The sequence below is a fragment of the Oenanthe melanoleuca genome, chromosome 6 (genome assembly GCF_029582105.1).
Source record: "Oenanthe melanoleuca isolate GR-GAL-2019-014 chromosome 6, OMel1.0, whole genome shotgun sequence".
Lineage (NCBI taxonomy): Eukaryota > Metazoa > Chordata > Aves > Passeriformes > Muscicapidae > Oenanthe > Oenanthe melanoleuca.
The window spans coordinates 12,573,525-12,593,425 of record NC_079340.1 but is presented as its reverse complement, the minus strand read 5'-3'; the positions used below and the strand labels follow the sequence as shown (position 1 = coordinate 12,593,425).

At 36.3% G+C, this 19,901-nt stretch overlaps 1 protein-coding gene across 3 annotated transcripts in view; it reads right to left on the bottom strand.

Annotated features, from left to right (window-relative positions):
- Positions 1-545: 545 nt before the first annotated feature.
- Positions 546-19,901, bottom strand: part of DLG5 (discs large MAGUK scaffold protein 5) — a 94,220-nt gene continuing 74,864 nt past the window's right edge. For all 3 annotated transcript variants that reach the window (XM_056494992.1, XM_056494993.1, XM_056494994.1), the window contains 15 exons: positions 19,357-19,478; positions 18,225-18,314; positions 16,844-17,012; positions 13,003-13,165; positions 11,992-12,125; positions 11,261-11,425; positions 10,723-10,906; positions 9,649-9,797; positions 9,182-9,352; positions 8,658-8,854; positions 7,829-7,972; positions 7,515-7,642; positions 6,670-6,779; positions 4,782-4,891; positions 546-2,401 (listed from right to left, as the gene is read on the bottom strand). In XM_056494992.1, coding sequence (XP_056350967.1) covers positions 2,298-2,401; positions 4,782-4,891; positions 6,670-6,779; positions 7,515-7,642; positions 7,829-7,972; positions 8,658-8,854; positions 9,182-9,352; positions 9,649-9,797; positions 10,723-10,906; positions 11,261-11,425; positions 11,992-12,125; positions 13,003-13,165; positions 16,844-17,012; positions 18,225-18,314; positions 19,357-19,478 — 2,140 coding nt within the window. In that variant the 3' untranslated portion in view covers positions 546-2,297. The remainder of the gene's footprint in view (positions 2,402-4,781; positions 4,892-6,669; positions 6,780-7,514; positions 7,643-7,828; positions 7,973-8,657; positions 8,855-9,181; positions 9,353-9,648; positions 9,798-10,722; positions 10,907-11,260; positions 11,426-11,991; positions 12,126-13,002; positions 13,166-16,843; positions 17,013-18,224; positions 18,315-19,356; positions 19,479-19,901) is intronic.

Here is a 19,901-nt window from a genome sequence, read left to right as displayed (position 1 = left end):
ACTTGTCCATCCATAAACTGAGTTCATGCTGAAGCTGACTATCTGGCATCTGAGAATAAAGAAAATGACAGAGCAGAAAAGTTAGTACATAATAATGATCTTCCCAATGCTTTCAGATAACTCAATGAGCAAGATGCTGGACTGGCTGAAGTGCAAAGGAATGTGCATTCTACAATGTGCCTTTGAGCTAATACTCTCACTTTTCCCCAGTAACACTCTTGAAAATATCAGGGACAGACTCATTCTTCAGTGAAAGCCACTATCCAATCAACTGCTTTTCCATTTGAAGTCCTTAACACCAGTGGGCCAGAACATTAGAAATGTTAACACAAACCAACACCTAACTTCTCGTGTCCTGCAGCTTTTGAACATCTCTGGTATTTATGCATCTAAGGATAGGCAAGAGCACAAAACAAACCTGTTCTTCTCAAGGGGGCTGTTTGAAAGCATCAGGTAGATACACCAATTTTAGTCAGAAATTCAAACCTTATATGAGGACTCAGAGTCAAGAAGAGCATGAGCTCTACGCACCTGTTACACACAAATGAAGTTACAGAAATTGACCTTTATTTAGTAATCAGTTTCTTTAACTTTTTTTTGATACAAAGTGACATTTTCATTTAGTACAGAAAAATCCATGTCAGAACAGTACCTGTCTGTTTCAGTTGTACCACTGGAGTTTACTCTGATCTCAAACTTTAAAAAACAAACAAAACAAACAAAAATTGAGATAAACAAAAAACAACTTCTGTCCCTCACCATGAGAAGAACTTTGACTACTAATTCACCCATACCATTTCATATTTATTAATTTATATATACAGTATTATAATAGTATGGTATAATACTATATAAAATACCATATATATTTTAGATGTTTTTATAGTTCAGAATACTGCATATAGTGTGCAACTACATAAATACTATAAAAAGTATTTTGAACTATAAAATAGCAACTGTAAAACAGAATTTAAATTTAGGAACAGATCTTTCTTGAAGAACTGTGCAAGAAGAATCCCTTTTAATTATAAAAGCTGCAAACAGAAGCAAAATTCCAGCCTGTAGTGTAAAACTAGAAACCCTACATAATGAAATGTTAGAAACAGTGACTGAGAAGCAGGTCTACTCAAATAATATTTTAAAAACAATTAAAATACAGTACCCAGGAAACATGGCACAAGAGACAGAAGAAACAGGTACAAAACCTGTGTTAGGAACACAGAGTCAGAAGTGCAAAAAACCAAAAAGGGAACCGATATAATAGAGTTCGGTACAACAGGTAAATAAGTATTAAAAACAAAACTAAACAATCACTTACTTTTTGACAGTGAAAACACTAACAATTTAGTACCTTTCTAAAGGCTTTTAATCAAAGCCCTAAAACTGTGTCTGCTCTTAAATAAAAACAGTCTACGTGAATGCTACACACTGAAGTACAAAGCTTGAGAATTACCCTGCAAAATTGCACCAACATAAGCTTTCCATATTTACAGTATCTAAAAGTGACAGAACACAGCATGCTAGGCCTAGTTTATGACTCTACCCCACCAGTACTTAATCCAGGCCCAACAACCAAAAATTATTATTTGTCAACATATTAAGCTTGCATTGCTTAGATACATCATGACGTTTAAATATTAGCTTCATGCATAAAACAAGAAACGATATCTTTGACAGACAAGCATTGACAGGATACAAACAGTGGTCTGCCCTGTGTAGGAGTGTACTTCCTTTTGAGCTTACTCCCAAGACGTACCGATTCCATCCCACGTTATTACCTGGTTGTCAAGTCAACAATGTGCTTAGAAATGGCACAATGGTAACTAAGAGCCACATTGCCCATAAACTGTCTGCTCATACTGAGTATTTCACCCCATTTTGGAGAGTTACCTCATTAAGTGAAAGAACACCGAGTTAAAAAAAGAACAAAACAAAACAAAAAGACATTCAAGTAAACAGCAAGAACCAAATACTTTGAAAAGGTTTTTGTAAACGTGTCATTCTACAGGGTTTTGCAGCATTGTTAAATTCACTACTCATGGACAAGTACACACAGGTCACAACCCTTGTGACAGCTGTAGTGTGTACACGTACTACGTAAGAGACAAGCTCGGTGAAGTGATCTACCCCTTCCCACATGCCTCGTCAGGTCCTCGTGTGTTCAGTGTTTTCATTCCCCTTCATGAAACAGAAATCACTCATGGGTATCTTTATAAAGACAGAAATGAACAGAGTCCGTTGGATAGAAAGTTAGTTGGTTATTTACAACTGGAAAGTAGTTTCACAGCAAAAAAAATCTACAGTGGGCCAGCTGGGATCCACAGGACCTTGTTTTGCTCTTGGTCGACAGTTGTCATAATCTGAGTGCAAATGCTTGAAAGGGCTCCTCCCTGGACAATGCCTGGAGAAGAAGAAACCCCACATATAAATGAGACTGGAACAAATAGTTATGAGCAATTACCAAGAGCAATCTTCTGCATTTATCTGCAAAGTGTTTATCAACAGATCTGAATTAAGCAACTCAAGTTAGTATCTGACAGATGCATGTCTCTAAAAAAAAAAATAAACAGAGCAAAGAGGTCAAGCATTCAATACACAGTTTCTTCTGCTAGCTCCTAAAACAATCCAGGGAAGTCAAGGAACTGATGGCTGTAATCAACTAAGACAACTGTTTTGTAAGTGGCCTCCATGTACTATTTTCAGAGGCATCAGGTGGCAAAGTTTAAGTCTAAAGATGGTCAGAACCTGCTATAATAAACCTTCTCTATTCAACATGTGGTGTTAAGAGTCTTATATTTACGGGGTAATATACATAGAGACTATAGCTGTAGCAACTACACTATTTACAAATATTAGAAGTAAATTATGAGCAGCCCATAGATCTCTGAGCTAAATAAAACAGCAGCGGTTGCTACTCCAATTCTTATCGTCATCTACATTCAAGGAACAAAAGGCCAACAGCAAGCAACTCCCTGAAAATCAATTCACAAGATAAATAAACACCTTTTATTCTACCCTTGCTAAACATAAAAAGTAAAATGCCACCACTGACACATGAGAGGAGAATACATTGTCTTCAATACTAAAAACTGAGGAACTTCACGACTTGAGAAATAAGTCAACCAGCAAAGCCTCTGGCTACAGCTGCCACTGGATGCTGAAAAAAATATGGAGTCTTACACAGCTTAAGTCATAACTTTTCTTTTTGAAAAGAGAAAATATGATGTCACATAAATATATATTTGGCTCTGGAATATATACTACAGTTAATGATGTCAGGTGACTTTGGATACAGAACACAGTAACTGAAAAGGTCTATGGAAAGTGACAAATGGCAGGGAAGAAGTGATTCAGATTACACACTATGTTCACAACTTGGTAGAGGAAACAAAACCAACTCGAAGGTCATTAGTCAAAAGTGAACTCCATGAAGTAGTTAAAGGGCTCAGTAGTTAGAGTGTGACCTCTAGCTCTATGACTAACCTACCACGTACAACATGCTTGTGTATGTCTACATGCTATCTACAGGCTTATTTTATGTAGAATATTTTGATTTCAACAAGCTTCAATGTCAGTGCAGTTTGAACACCAATCCTCTCTGACTGCCAGCATCTGGAAGAGTTGGTGACAGCTGGAGCCCACTGCACACTGGCACCAACAGAAGGATGTCCTTCCCACGGGGCACAGGGAAGATGCACATAAGACTCTCTTGGACTGAGTGCCCTCCACTGCCAGGGTGACACTACAAATGCCTAAATGAGAAGCAGATGAAAACATGTGGTGATGCAATCTGGCCCTGTGCATGTCAAGGTCTCTGTAGGTTTAGTATGTACTGTGTAAAAAACATTTGTATGGCTATTACATAACATTTTGTTAAGAACATGTGGCTTCTCTCAGGATGCACTGAGAGAGCTCTGAACTAAACACACCCTTTTGTCTCTCTGCACTTGGCAGTTATGCCTCAAAATATTTCTGTAAAAATTGCATTGTTTAGGGGGTGAAAAGTTAGATTTTGGCTAGTCTAGGGTGTTTGTTCTTCTATTTAAATTTTATTGCCATGCACATCAAGATACTTTCAAAAGATTGGGGATAAAATTCTAGGTATGTGGAACCACATGGAAATACACTCTGAAATGAACAGAGACAGTCTCCAAACACTGGGGGTTTTTTGCAGTATTTTTGTAGTAAAAATACTACAATTCAAGATTGATTTCATAATTTAATGAAGTTAAAAAGGCTTCTAAAGTTGAATTTAATTATTCCAAATTACAATGCATGCTCAAGAAATCTTGGACATTTTTTTTCTGTGGTTGAAACATTTAAATTAAGTCTCACAAATCACACAATTACAGAAGGGTTGAGTTTGGAACGGACCTTTGGAAATCATAATTTGTTAGTTTAAACTACAAGGGATTTCTGTTGTTTAGTTTGATTTCTACAATTAAAAAAACCTTTGTATACTCCTTACATGGTATAACACTGACAACATTATGTCAAATCATCAAATCTCAACCACATTTTCTATACTACTGGCTAGTAATAAAACCTTTTCAGAACCTCTTTAGATCATAAGATTATAACATTCAGAACAAAGGAGATTTCTATCTTGACATTTCCTCTCCTGGTAAAATAAAATAACATAACAGAACAGTTATTCAAAAGGGAAGGCAGAGCAAAAAAAAACAAGGTGCTAAATGGAAGGAACATTGATCTTTTGAATTAAAATGTAAATTGATTAAATTACCACTCTGTTCCCACTGCAAGTTTGCTTAAATACTAACCTGTAAAGTACTTGCTATACTCCTGTTCTATTTTTTGAGCTGTCTCAAATTGTTCTTTGGAATGCTTTTGTGTAACTTTGTCCCTCAGGAAGATTGGGTCTTTTTGCTCTCTGAAAAAAAAAAACAAACAAAAGAGGAAAAAAAAAAAAGAAACACCTTGTATAAGAGTAATTTTTTGATGGACTTGAAAAGAGTGCCTCTAGTTGGGTGAATAGGAAAGGCTAATCCACATGCAAGCAGACTCGTAGGCCCAGAGTGCCATCTACTGTGCTTCAGCAGTATCAGCAGAGTCATCAGGATCATTCCAGTGCTAACAAATTTACTTGCTCTCAGACCAAGATAGTATTTCTTTTAAGTTTCAGAAACTTGGAGGCAGTTGATGAAGAAAGAATATAATTTTTTCCAGTTCATATGAATTGGATCATCATCTCATGTACATGCCAGTACTCCTTACACAAAGCTGTGCACAAATACCCTCCTCTTCTAAGGCCTCGTAAAGTATCAAGCATCAAGCAAATACAGTATTTCCATGTCATCATATATATGAAACATTTTTGAGATGCCTCTTTTTCTATTATACAAGCTCTTGAAAATAAAATATGGGAAAAAAAACCAGAGAAATACAAATGCTAAAATAATTATTTAAAAACATAATTACTAAACTAACTTATCATTGCTGCTGAGCATTTCAGATAATGCCAATAGAACTTGTGCTATATCCAAAAGGATGTTTGGACAAACTTTGGGTGCACACAACAGGCAGACACAACGTGCCACTCTAACTTATACTGATGACTGCCAGAAATCCTCGCTTGACTAGTTTGACCTTTGTCACTTTCCAAAAAAAGGAAAAAACTGTAATGGTCACCATTTCATTTCCAAAGGGGGTCAAGACATGACAGATCCATTTATCATTTAAGCACACAATCCTATAGTTGCAATGAAATACACCTCATTGCTCTATGTCTACTGTTTCTACTTTAAAGTAGTGATACTTATCTTCTTTATTACATAGATAGTAATCAAATTTACCTACAGATCAAGAATATAAGAAGACTTGAACTTTAAATACAAAGATAGCACAAGTATAAGATCTCTTAGCAAGATTATTTCTCAAAATCCATGTTGGGAGATGATGTCCCTTCTTGCCAAATTAATCTATCAAAATGTATAAAGGCTTTCTCAAACATCAGGGGAGGGACTGGCATTTGCATGTCCTGTGTTCTCTTCCTGGCTATATTCAAACAGGAATATCAGAATTACTGAAAGAACACAGCCTGAGAAGACCGCAGGATATGCACTGTGTGGCAAAAGGCAACTTCCCTTGCTTTGTTTACTGGAGAAGGAAGGTGGGAAAGCTGAGGTTATGAACCAATTGGCACTGCATCCATACCCTGGGCCCTTCTAAGAAGATGAAGAACAGCCCTCTGCCATGGTCAATGCTTAATCCTCAATGGATCTCACCCACATCAGTCTTACAATGTACCACAAAGACCAGCAGGAAAGATCCTCCTAGAGGACATTCATTTTGGTCTCCATGGATTTCTCTGAAAGATTCACTTAATTGTCATGCAACCCAAATGAAGTTAAGACCATACACCTCACAGTGGGTTTTATGAGGATTAATTTGCCCATTTTACAGCATCTGAGAATGTTCTGAGTTGGAAGGGACCCAGAAGGATCATTGAGTCCAGCTCTTCAGTGAGTGGCTCACACAGGGACAGAAACCACAACCTCGGTGATATTAGCACCAGGCTCTGACCAACTGAACCAATCCCAGTGGCTGTTCCAAAAGATTTAAGATGAGTAGGATGAAATAAACAATAAAGGTAAACCAGACTTATTTTGCAGAATAAACATCCCTGAGCTACACCCCTCACAGACTTACTTGATTTGTTTAGCATTTTTGTAGCGAATAAAAATGACAATAGGGTAGATATGAACACTGTGGAGCCGTTCGATGGCATGAGGAGCGATGTCAAGCAGACAATGACAATCCTAAGATCAAATGTAAATGCAAAACACTCATTCAGTTAAAGAGCACAAGCACACATGCAAATCCCCCATTTCTTCCCCTACTTAAATCATAGCAACCCAACAGAATTTTGCCATGTAGCATTTTGGGACTACTGAGCAATTTGTACCCAAAGGATTTATAACAAAAGACAAAAGATGAAAAACTGCAAGAAATTGCATTCATAGTACCAAAAGCATGCATTGATAGAAAAAAAAGTAATTGAAGAGCTAATGAAATGAAAATTCAGATTGCAATACATTTTTCCAAAGTTTAAATATTCTTATTAATTTTCTCTTTCAGAAATCATAAGCAAACACAAGTGTTAATAGACTTTCCATGTGGTTTGATTGAAAACTGTAAGCAATGAACAGGCTTTAGGTAACATCTGACTCCAGGATTATGATGATGTTTATATTCTATATGACTGCATTAAATGGAATAGTTTAAAAAATTAAACCCTTTTTTGGAGGGGGTAGAGGATGGAATTTAAGAAAATTATTTTTAACTTTATAATACTGTAGAAGAATATGAACATTTCTAGTTTCTATAAAGGTGAGCTCATTTTAAATAGTCACATGCAAAAGTAAGGTAATGTTTATTTTATTTAGTAGCCTGGGGAACAGTTCTCTGACTGTCTTAAAGGATGACACAGCTAACATAATTCCCACCCCCAACATAGGTATGTACAGAGAACTACAGCATTAACACTGACTCACCTTTTCTGTGATCTCTTTTATTGAAGCTACAGTTGTCACATCAAAATGCCCACTCCTCCGTTTGTAATCGATAAACAGACAATCCTTCACACCCCGTTCAATGGCTTGCTGGGAAGCTTTCATCACCTCTGTTGCATAGAAGAGATCCCCTTTCATTACTATTCCTTAGGCACAGAAAAAGGCTAAGAAGACAATATCTGCAAATTCAGATTCTTGGGGTGTTATCCATGTTTGTGTTGCCATTTAGTTAATTATACAGATGTTACTATCATGTATTGTAAGCATGAAGAAATTAGCTATATTTGCATACTTACCAAGAGGACACCTGCAAAATTTTCCAGGGGATTCTTTGACCAGCATGTCTTTCACAGCATCAAGTAAAGGTCCTAGAATAAGGACAGGCCTAGGGGAGGTACAGTCCACTTTCTGGACACGTTGATAAGCCAAACTTGCAGAATCTACACACACAGAAGATATTGATTTGTATAAGCATACATTTCTTGGCATTCCTCAAATAAGCAGAAGCATTCTTACAGGACTTATGAGACCTCCTCTGCAAGGGCAAGGGGCCTGACAAATACAAAATATGGTCAGGCATTATTACAATTTTTCCACTTGACAGCTGAAACTAGTAATTTTTCTAATTTCACTTATTGTTCAGCTAAAAAAATTGAACTTCTCACCTTCCCCAATCATCCCTAAAAGAGTAAACATTACACAATATTTGAAATCTCTGGCTTGATTTGTTGAGCTATTACAAGGAAATAAGCATCGTAACTGACATGATTCTTCTAAAGGAGTAAAGAAATAAAAGTGAAGATTTGGAGTGGTGCACAGGATTTCTGTCCAGACTAAGCAACCTGGACAGAAATTAAATAGTTAAAAAGAAGATCAAACCATGCATCAAAAAGAATCTCCCTCTCCAAATGAAATGATGCTAATAGGTCTAGGAAGAAATTATGAAAATATTATTTTGAAACACACTGGCTTGTAATTTAATACCAAAAAAAATTGTTAATAGAGGTCATGATCACCATTTGTATCCAGAGTAATTAGAAATTAATATTATTTGTTGTGCTGTGCTGATTCAAAATGAAAGAGAAGTAGAGGCAAAGCCCTCCCAAGTATAACAAAGGTACTTGCCATCCAGGAAAGGAATTGAGTCTGTACTGATTGTATCTAGAGCCAATAAATCTTTTCCATCTTTGGAACCACTTCGCTTGTGTTTATGCTTTCTTCTGAAGAACGACCTCCTTGCTGCTGCTGACAACGTCTTAGATGAACTGTTTTCATCTTTAGCCTCAGACATGCTGTGTCTCCTGTAGAATTCCTGATCCATCCTAAAATAAAACAGACAAAATGGCTGGTATTTAAAGTTACATTTTTAAAATTTTTTGACAGTATCACAGCTGGTGATGCTGTGCCTGATGCACCCCAGGACATTGTCATTTCTAGTTTACTATTTAGCAGCATTAAAACCAACTTGACAGAGCAATATATTTAATTCAATGTGTATTGAAATATGCCATCACTAAAATTAGATATCTAAGAATTACTATCTCCCAGAAAGAACAGAAGCAAACAAGTGTTTTATATCACATATCACTAGTCAGACTTTTAAAGACAAATACTTTTCAAAGATGAATACTGCAACTGAGGTCACTTACATATATTTACTGGGAATCTGTCCTCTTTCCAGCTTCTGAGCATTCTCATCTAGCTGCCAAGCCATCCAACAACCAAAATTTCCCTGTGGTAGAGTGTCATCCACATATAAAATATCATCTTTCTTAAAGCTTAAATCCTGTTCCATCTCTGCAACACGGTCATAAAGTGCTCTGGAAAGGAAGACAAACAGGCTTTGCAACTGGTCTCCATCAAGTCAAGGGAAGAACACACTTTTTCTGAAAAAGTTGAGATTAGTGGCATTCTCTACATATCAAGAACATGGGAATGAAAAGTGAAGACTTGCTATACAAGACTGTGTACTTGCTGCCAGAGAATAGCTGGATAAATGAGAAAATTTCAAACTTAAAAAAACACGTCAAAATTTATGTTCTTTCTCTCTCTCATATGATGGCTAGCATATTATCTTAACAGCCTTATGCTGTCATTACCAGTCATGCTCAAATACCTGATGTAGAATCCATCTCCAGGAAGCTCTTTTATCTTATTAAACTCTTCTATTCTGTATTGAGTCTTTATTTTGATGTTTTCTCCAGGCTTCAACATTTCAAGATAAGCTTCCTCAGCTGTTTTATTTCGCATGTCAATAGACCCATACTGCAAAACACAAAAATAGACCTTTAGATGTGAAATTGTATTTTAACAAGCAATAGAACTAGTTGAGCTTGTAAAATATGCAAAATGAGTTTGTTTTTTCTCACTTGCAGGTTCTATACATAAGTCTTGTCATTTAACTCTAGTATAGTTTGCACCTTAAGATGTCTAGCAGGAAACTGAGACATTATATGGAAAACAAAAACTGCAATCAACAGACACAGGTACTGTGAGAGAGAACTTGAAAATATTTTCCAAATGTAAACTGAGAATCATGAAATTCACACTGAAAAAAAATTAATGTTTTTAGGGATAGCAAATGGTCTGAAAGAAGTAAAACATGATTACAAAGCAAAATCTGGATACTAGAAGTTCAATGGGATAGTATCAGCACTTTACTTGTATCTGAAAAATCTCTCAAAGACATGTGTTTATCACCTTAATAGTCTTGATAAGCAGATAAATATTCTCATTTCAGATACAGAAAGCAGAGTCAAGGACACAATATATGGTTTTTCCTGAACTCTCTTTAGAATTTCTTAATGCTAAGATTAACTTTGTTCTCTGTTTTACAATATCTTTCATATCCTTGCCTTTCTCCTACATACAGCAATTGGATTCAAAGTTTCCCATTTAGATGAAGGGAGCAGGTGTTAGTAATTACAGGTACACACATGTGAGTCCTTCAAACTTTTGGGCATCTTGTGCTACCACCAGGGATAGTTCTCCAGGTTCACATCATTCAGCTCTCACGTGCTGCAGCCAAAATGCAAGTTTGCTCTCTGACCATTCTAACCCGGGTTTTGTGGCAGGAACTCAACACTCACAGAACACTGCACACTGTGGGACAGCACAGCACTTGGCACCTCCCTCTTTATGCCATCCCAAACATTTGTCAGTACACTGCAGACATTTCTGAAGTGCTTACCTCAAGTATCATGTCACCCAAGACTAGTCCATCAGGTCCTTTTGCTGGGCTGTCATCATCTACATCTGAGACAAATATTCCATACAGGTTTCCACCACATATCTGGATCCCAAGATCAACTTGGGATTTCTTAACAACAACAATTCTAGGTTCAGGGGTCCTTTTGTTTGTGTCCACAGGGACCCTTTTGACAGAAAGAAATAACACATGTACTAGAATTGAAAAACTTACCATCTGAAGAATATATATTTATATAAATTTTATTCAAAATAGGTCACCTATAGACAGAGTCTTAAAGGACAAACATCACCTTTCCAACTAAACCTATCCTGCAGAAAACTTCCTTCACTCCTTGCAGACCTCATGTTTCCAAAACAGTCTGAAAACACATACATTTATATCCTGGAGTCCACTCAACTTGTCTGCTGACTTATTTCAACCAGACGCAGCATTCACAGAAGTACACTTGGATTTTTAATACCCGCCACATCCACCCTGACCATTTATTTTCCTTTAAGACAGAAGTTCCACTCTCTACCTTAAGGAATTCCTGGGACTTGTGGTTGGAGTGGTTTGTTTGGACGGGGGTGTCATTGTTCCTTCATCCTGCTCGCTCACGGTGTCGATTACGGAATGATTGTCAGGCGTTGCAGCTCCGCTGCCTTGGGGGGTGGAATGATTACTCACAGGTTCTAAGCGAGAACTATGACAGGGAAAAAAACAGAAGAAAAGACTTGTGGGTTAACGCCAAATATTTTCCACTCAAAATTTTTTAATTTGGCTGCAAGTCAATTTTAAATAAGGGACATAAAACCCAAACCCTACAATTCAAATGAGCATGCCAAAAAACATATGTTCACCATAAGTCTAAGAGAAAGACAAAGCTCTGCTTTGAAGTGTGATCATGCATCAAAATAGGATGGGCAATTTCACCAGGTCATACGTCTTTTCTAATTAATATTGGAAATTCAGATTATGGAAAAAGAAGTAAAAATTATTTGAAGTATTAAAATGTCATAATCCTAGGAACAAGTCATCTTGGATCTTAGTTTAGCAGATTTAGGGATTATGCCCAAATAGAAAATATATTTACATGCATCAAGCATTCTTCTTTTGATAAAGACATTCACACCTTACTTTTCAAAGCAATCACACTTACCAGCACACATGTGCTCACGTTTGCAAACATTAAGTGTACAGAAGTTAGCAACAAGCTAAATAATTGTGTGGACAGGAGAGCTGTCTTTTTCCAGGTCCAGCCAGCCTTACCTTGACCTTGAGTGGTTGCCAAGCTGATACATGTGTGGGTTATACTGAGCCAGAATAGTGATGGTGTCACACTGCTGCCCAATGATTAGTCGAGCCTGTTGCTCTGTAGCATTTCTCAAATTTATTCCATTAAACTATGGAAAAATTGCAAAAACCAGAATGTCAAGTTTTCAAATGGAAACTAGCAAGCTCATTTTTTCAGTGCCCTAATTAGTGTAATGTCTAAATGCTCACTTATTCCCACTGGAGAAAACAGGAGAATGAAAATGTTGCTATACAGTGATTTCTAGTGTTTACTCCTTGGAAGGAATCATCATAATTTTCAAGTATTTTGCAACCTGACAAGGAGTTTAACAATATCTTCACTGTTAAAAGACATATGTATTCTGAGCTGTGCTATGATTTGATATCGCTGATTAAATACAAGTTGGTTCAGATCATCAATATGAGTAAATTCAGAAATTAAAGATAAATTCAGATCTATTCAGGTCTATTTTAGTATCAGAAACACACTGTGCAACAGAAGGTGCTTTAACATGATGTTACATTTACAAAGCAGCTCTGTACTTTACAAAATGCTACTCCATGTGTTTATCTAACTCAGCAGGCAGAAACATCATGGAGGCTACATGAGTAATTCATGTGCTAAAGATATGGCACAGCAACAACAGCATGAAACTTGGTAAAAGGCAGCTGCTGGAAAATGTACCCCCTTACCAGGCAGAATACGGGATTGGGACTATTTTGTTTCAAGTACTGAAACTAATTAACTTAAAATTTAATTATATCTATATAAGACAGGATGCAGATATACCATCAAAAGACATTTTTATGATAAAGCCTGAAAATGTCACAAAAATCACAGTTATGGAATATTACAATAGAGAGTACTCTTTGCTACATCTCACAGTGCACAAGGTTTCACAACATAGTCTTTTTGGGGAAGGCACTTATGGCTGCAGTCATACAAACTGATTTATCAAACCTTAGCAATAGTAAGCAAACAATTACCTCCAGTAACTGATCACCATATTCAAGGCCAGCTTGATGGGCAATGCTCCCACCTGTTACTTTAGAAACAAATATTCCACCGTTTTCTCCGCTCACAATGGAAATCCCGAGTGGCTCAGAGCCCTTCTGCACTTTCACATGGCGTGGCTCTTCCATGTAGGGCCTTTTAAGGAGATAGTTACAACTGAGTTGGAAAAAATTGCACTTGAACTACCACAATATCTAAGTTACATGCAGTATTTATGCCTGTCTGAACAGTAACAATAAAATAGTTTTGGACAGTTACTTAAAAAACCCCACTAATTGTCAACAGTCTTAAATGCATTCCTTTAATACCATGCAATGTACAGTAACAGAAGTAAATGTACACCAGGTACATGACTGCTCCAAAAATTATGGTAAATATGAATTAGAAAAAGAATGGTCATGAAGCTGATAGGAAAGAAGCTTCCAGATGCATATTATATGAAAGCAATTGAACCACTGTATATAATATGACATTGTCAAACCATATTCCAGAAGGGTATGTTATAAATACAAATGCTGGGAGTCTTCACTGCCAGTGAAAATAAACATAATGAATACTAAGGTGGTAAACCAAAGGACAACAAAGCACAAATATAATATTTCATATTTGTATGCTGGGAAACATAAATTAGTAATGAAAATTAAGCAGTTGCAAACTCAAGCCATTAAGACAGCAGTTTGCATGGTAGCATTACAATTACCATGCAAATTCTCCTCAGGGCAATTATCCAAACGTAAAAAAAGCACAAAGTGCGCAATACTGTTCGAGAAGGACAACCTTAGATCAGGCCAACCTCAAACTCCTTAGTGATGAGAACCTAGGCCTAGGAGCCACAGGGATTCTCAGAAAAGACCTATTACGGAACAGATATCTGAAAGATGTAGAAGATTTGAGAAGACAAGAACACTTAGAACAGGACAAACAGTAGTAAGACACTAGTAAGTATATCAAGAAAAAGGCTTATAGAAAAGAAAACCCTGATACATTCCCCTCTCCTCCCCCCATATTTGGGATATATCCACCTCTACATATGGTGCTGATCCATTCATGATGTGTATGAACAAACAGTAGCCTTCTAAAAGATTCTGGTTCTCACTATTATAAACCTAAGAATGTCTACACAGCAAAAAGCATCATCAGGCTTTAAGAGCTGAGCTCACCATGAATGAAACATCTTGGGCACCAGGTGCCATGTACTTTTTGTTTTAACACCATTATACGGCATTTGACATGCATTAATTTGAATGTTTTCTCTCCTAACATTTCATTATATCATATAGACGTGCTCTAAACTGCACAAACTGCTTAAACTATTTTATTGTGCTGTTCACAGACCAGAAGGGTTACATAGACTGCACTCACTACCACTGAAGTGAGTGAGGCTGAGGAAGCGCATTTTCTGGAAAAGTAAGATTTGGGGCTGGGGACAGAGGGAAGGGGTCATTGTTTCATAACTCTGCATATTGCCAGCCTTTGAAGGGATCCTTTTGGTAGCCTTCTGCAGCAGAGGCTTAATAGTTTGCCAGCTTATTAGTGTATATGAGATAAAAACTGTTGGCTGCTGATTGGAACTCAGCCACCTTACACCACTGTTAGAGGTAATGCCCTCAGCAATTGCTTACCAATGTAGTGAACTTATTACTGATGCTCATAATTTTTGCATGTGACCTAAATTAACTAAATTCTGGCAACTTGCAGAAAACTGATTATTTTTTCACTCACTTATGAGCACGTAAGCAATATTATATGAAGTTCCTTCACGTCACAAAATTCATCAAGGTGTATTTCTGCATTAAAAACTAAAACTGCATTTTCAGAGCTTTGTTTATTGTACCTTTCTGCTTTTTCATCTGCTACATGCATTTTTAATTTGTTTCAGATTGGGGTAAGAAAGAATCAAACTATACAAAGCACACAAGATCCTATCTGAGAATTATAGTAAGTACAGAATGACAGGTAACTATGCCTGTATAGTAAATCAGTAATAAAGTAAAAGAAATTATAACATTACAAAGGTGTTTTACTTGTTAATCAGTTTCATCAAAATCAAGTAAAGCACTTTTCTCTAATATTCAGAGTGCCTGCCAGAATCACAGACATGGAGTAGAGAAAAAGTCTTAATTGATGAGTTCTTTTCATTTTCATTTGAATTAAAATCATCAGAACAAACTAACATTGAAATTTTTTTCATTTATATAACTATTAATTTTATCTGGGGAAAGGCCAATTGAATTATTTGTATTTTGTGGGAAACAAAGTTTATAAAACCCCCCAAAATTCAAACATTTCTTAGGATAGATTTAAGTAGCTACTTTCCTAAAGTGTTTAATTGTTTTGTTTTAAAAACCCACCATCAAACCTTAGAATTATACTCATTTTAGGAAGTCAGTTCAGACTATGGTTTATACATAAGCACAGCAATGGGGCTGGAACCTGGATGTAGTTCAATAGTATGATCAACATTAACAAAAATTGTTATTTCCCAGAGATCAGAACATGTATCTTGTGCTCAAAGACACAAAGATATAGAGTGCCAAAATCCCAGCTTGTTCAGCTAAACACTCGCATCATTAGTCATGTGAAAGAGAAAAGACACTGTGACTTGGAATTTGCAAGTGACAATCAGAGGAACATTTATATGAGAACACAAGTTGAGTACATGTAGTACAAGCGTCACATTGAATAAGAGAGAAAGTAAATTCACAAAAACCTCTTTACATTTCCTTTCAAAACAACACTGTTCTTTGTATACAAGACAATCTATAATTGCTACAATAACTTAGTTGCAATTTCTTCAAACAAGACGAAAGTTTAATGTAACATTTTATGAATAACTTTTTATTACGACCAGGAAAGTTAGAATACAGAACATCCTCATAATTTTAGCATTCACATTTTTATGATCAGTGTTTTTACATAAATTAAGCATACAAAGGAGTCTTCAAGGCAACACAAATGTAATAAATTTTGATACATTGGAGCTCCTTTACACTGCCAGAATGGCACTTAGCTGCCTTATTGGAAATAAAAGTGTGATTCAAATTTGTGTCTTACTGTTCTATGCTTTGAATTTGTGTAAACCTTTTCATATATTCAGTCTAGTCAGATCATGATAAAATGAAAACAGATGTCCAAGACTGATACTATAAGCAGTATATCTTTGAAATATTAATCAGATATAAACTCATTAAACACAAAGCACATGCTTTTAAGAAAGCTATCACGTTAGATTCAAATTCTGCAAGCAGCTACACATATACTGAATATTATTACTAGCAGTGGTCCAGGTGCAGCCAAAGGGATCAGTCAGAGTAATAAAACTGTATCTGTATTGTTCTTCCACAGTTATTTGCTCAGTTTTTCTGGTTATCTGGTTATATGGAATAAAGGCACAGTGGTTGGAGCACAGATTTGCAGTGCTAAGGCACCTGATATTTAGCTATCAGACGTTACTAGGTCCCAATTTTGTTTAGATTTCCAGAGTATAGAACAAGGTTATCATAAATAAGCATGTGAGGTAGTTGAGCTGAAAGGGTATATTCCAATTTAGACTTCTTTTACTTGGTGCAACCATTAGTCCAATATGGAAGAAACAAAACCTTTATGAAATCACTTATTCTTAAAATCCTTAAAAAGATCTCTTACATACTTTGTAAAGAAAAACACCATTCAATAACAGGACCTGAGATGCACCTCTGCACTTACATATTTTTCATTCAAATTGAATGTTCACATTCCTTCGGCCTAATAAACAAACACACAAAATTTCCTCAGACACATTTGTTTCAAAAACCAAAAACATGGGGACCTTACCTATCTTTTCTACGTTCTCCGACAGACACGGGGCTAATGGAAATCCTAGGTAATGTAGAGAGGGAGTTCTGAGACTGGCTGCTGGTGAAGGAAGATGTTTCCAAGTTAAGAGGTGACTGGGGAGGAGTTATCAGGCTGGGACTGCTACATTCTGAGTGTGACAAGGAGCCTAGGAAAAGCCAACAGTAGAGGTTTAGTATCCTGCATCTGTCATAGTTGGCACATCCACCCAGACACAGTGAAAGACACCACACACATCTGAGAGAAGAGAGGACTGACTGCCCACTATCTAGGAATCATGTAAGAGGCTTAGGAAGAGCAGGTAACTCATTTCAGACAGTGCAAACTTACTGTCCTTAATGACTCTGGTAAATCCATCCTCTAAGTGTGCAAACAACTATTGTCATTTTCAACAGGAGACAAGGTTACAGACAAGCTATACCATGAGCATGTCTGAAAAGCATGTTAAAGGAAAATAAAAGACAGGAAAGAAATAAAATAAAAATCTAATGTGTAGGTTTGTTTTCAAATAAAATATTTATGTGCAGCCCTTCCCTTTACATAGGAAGTATATTATGCAACACCTGAAAAAGATAACAGAAGCCAAGCATAAATCCTACAGAGACAGGAAAGCTTTGAAATTTCAAACAAGCTTGACATGACTTAGTTTGCATCTATGCCCTGGTTGTACCCTTCCCAAGTAATCTACAGAACAGATGCCCTGACACAGTTTGCTCCCTTTGAAAAGCTAGAGAAAATAAACCTCAAATTATTTATCGCAAATAAAATCTATTTTTCAGATATGTATTTGCCCAGTTAGGAAAATCACTGCACACAATACATTAAGGCTGCAGAACATCTGAGCAATGATGGCAGCGCAGATTTGCTGATTGCTGTCAGCAAACTCCTGATTCCACAGCACTCCAACTACTGCTTGTCTTTAAACATCTTCCACGAAGCAATTTTGAGTGAAGTGCTGAAATATTTTCATTGCATTTCAAAGTATAATTCACAATCAGTGATACAACAGTAAGCAAATAATATACTTACAGAATGAAAAAAATGCTAGTCAGCTCACTGTTGAAATTTCCAAGGTATCATTCTAAAAGAAACAACTATAAAACTTACAGCAATGCTTATTCTTAGTTTTGTCTGCATTTTTACTCAGTGTGCGGCTACTCGAGTCAGCTATCAGAAAAAACAACTTTCACTAAAAAGTTTCTTTTCTTTTTTAACATTTCTCTGGCAAAATGCAGATTATGGAACATTAAAAAAATTGTCCTGCTTAGACTGTGGCACAACCTGATTTAACAACTGCAAGGACTTTTATTTTGGTTATCCTGAAAACAGTATGACTAAAATTACTTATAAAATAATTCACCTCTGTCAGAGCCCATCATGGACCTTGGATATCTTGGTGTTAAAGGAATCTTAATTCGTTCTGCTCTGTATTGCAAGTTACTTGAAGAACCTATTTTTAAAACAAGGAAAAATTAAAAAGACAGAAGTAAAAGCAACTACAATTAACAAAAAAGTACATTTAGATTGTACTTCTTCAATGAGCATTAAAGTGGCCTCTAAATGATCAAGGCAAAAGCTTTGATGATTACCCTCATAACAGTGAATATCATAATTATAGTAAATTATCTTGATTACAGTGTCAGTATAAACAGAACACAATGCAGCTACACAGTATATATGCACTGTTCATTTTTGTATGAAAAAATATTTCTAGTATTTTCCTACAAAATTAAACTTTACTCCAAGTCCAAGCAAGAATCTAACATCTCTGTTAACTAAGATTCCATGGGACTTTACAAAGGACATTTAAAACACTCTTATTACATTCTGCTTGGATGAATACATCACCAGATACTGGTTGCCAATTCTTCTGCCCCTTTTTGCTATGCTTAAAAAGCTACCATGCTCTACTCAATCTTTGACAGAACACAGGAACACAAACACACATAAAAACAACCCCCAATTATCACATAATTTAAAATTTATTTAAATCTAAAATGTTAACATGTCACTGCTACCAGGCATTCATTTGCTTTGGTATCATTAGGCTAGGCATAAAAAAAATATTTATATGTCAATCAACTAAATAGAAGTAATTTTCCAAGAATACAATTTACATTTGGCCATTAGTCATCCTTTGACTTTTTGTTCAGGGGGCTCTCTTCTTTCTTCTCACCAGCTCATTGAACCTCAACCTTTGGCCCTGCATCCCATCTCTCTAAAGATACTTTTAAAGTTTAACAGGCATGGATAGGAGAATCCCTCATATGCAGACACCATTTCAGAGAGACTGTAAAGAACAAACCAAACACAGCAACTTCCAAGGAATACCTTTAGTCATAAACTACAAGAAATTAAGCAAAGGAACACCAGAAGCCATTAGCTTTGCCAATCATGACAATCCCCTAACATGGGTACTTAAGGAGTTTTTCATTTATAGTTTTCTCCAATATACAGGAGTCCACAGGAAATAAATCAGAAAAGTTGGTTACCAAGTCTGGCACTAGATGGCAACGAATTTGAGCCATGAGATGCTCTTGTACGTGAATTTTCAGAGTAGTCATTGGAGTGTTTATGACTTAGGTCCAAACTCAGGCGACCTTGGTGCTGGGAACTACATCAAAAGAAAAGCAGAATAGGGAAACAGTTAGAACTGGCCAAAGAACCTCAGCAAACAGAAACTGGCCAGCAAAAAATTCTGGTTAGCCCATGTGCTGAATGAAATTAATGCTTCTTTCATTTCCACTTCCACATTGTCCCATCATTTTATGAACTATTAGAAGCCAGAAGAAAAATAGCCTTGAAGTACTACAAAAAAATGAGAAAGCTTCGTTTTGTCAATGACAAGAAAAAAATATTAGAAATTAGTTAATTAAAAAATTAATTTCTTTATCAGTATCAATCAGTGGGGCAGAGGAAATCCTAATCCATCAGTTACTGAAAGACATGAAAGCAACTGGCACATCATTTGTATGCAACAATGGTTTTGAGACCCCTGCATCAAAATAACATGTTTCACTCTGAACACTACCAAACT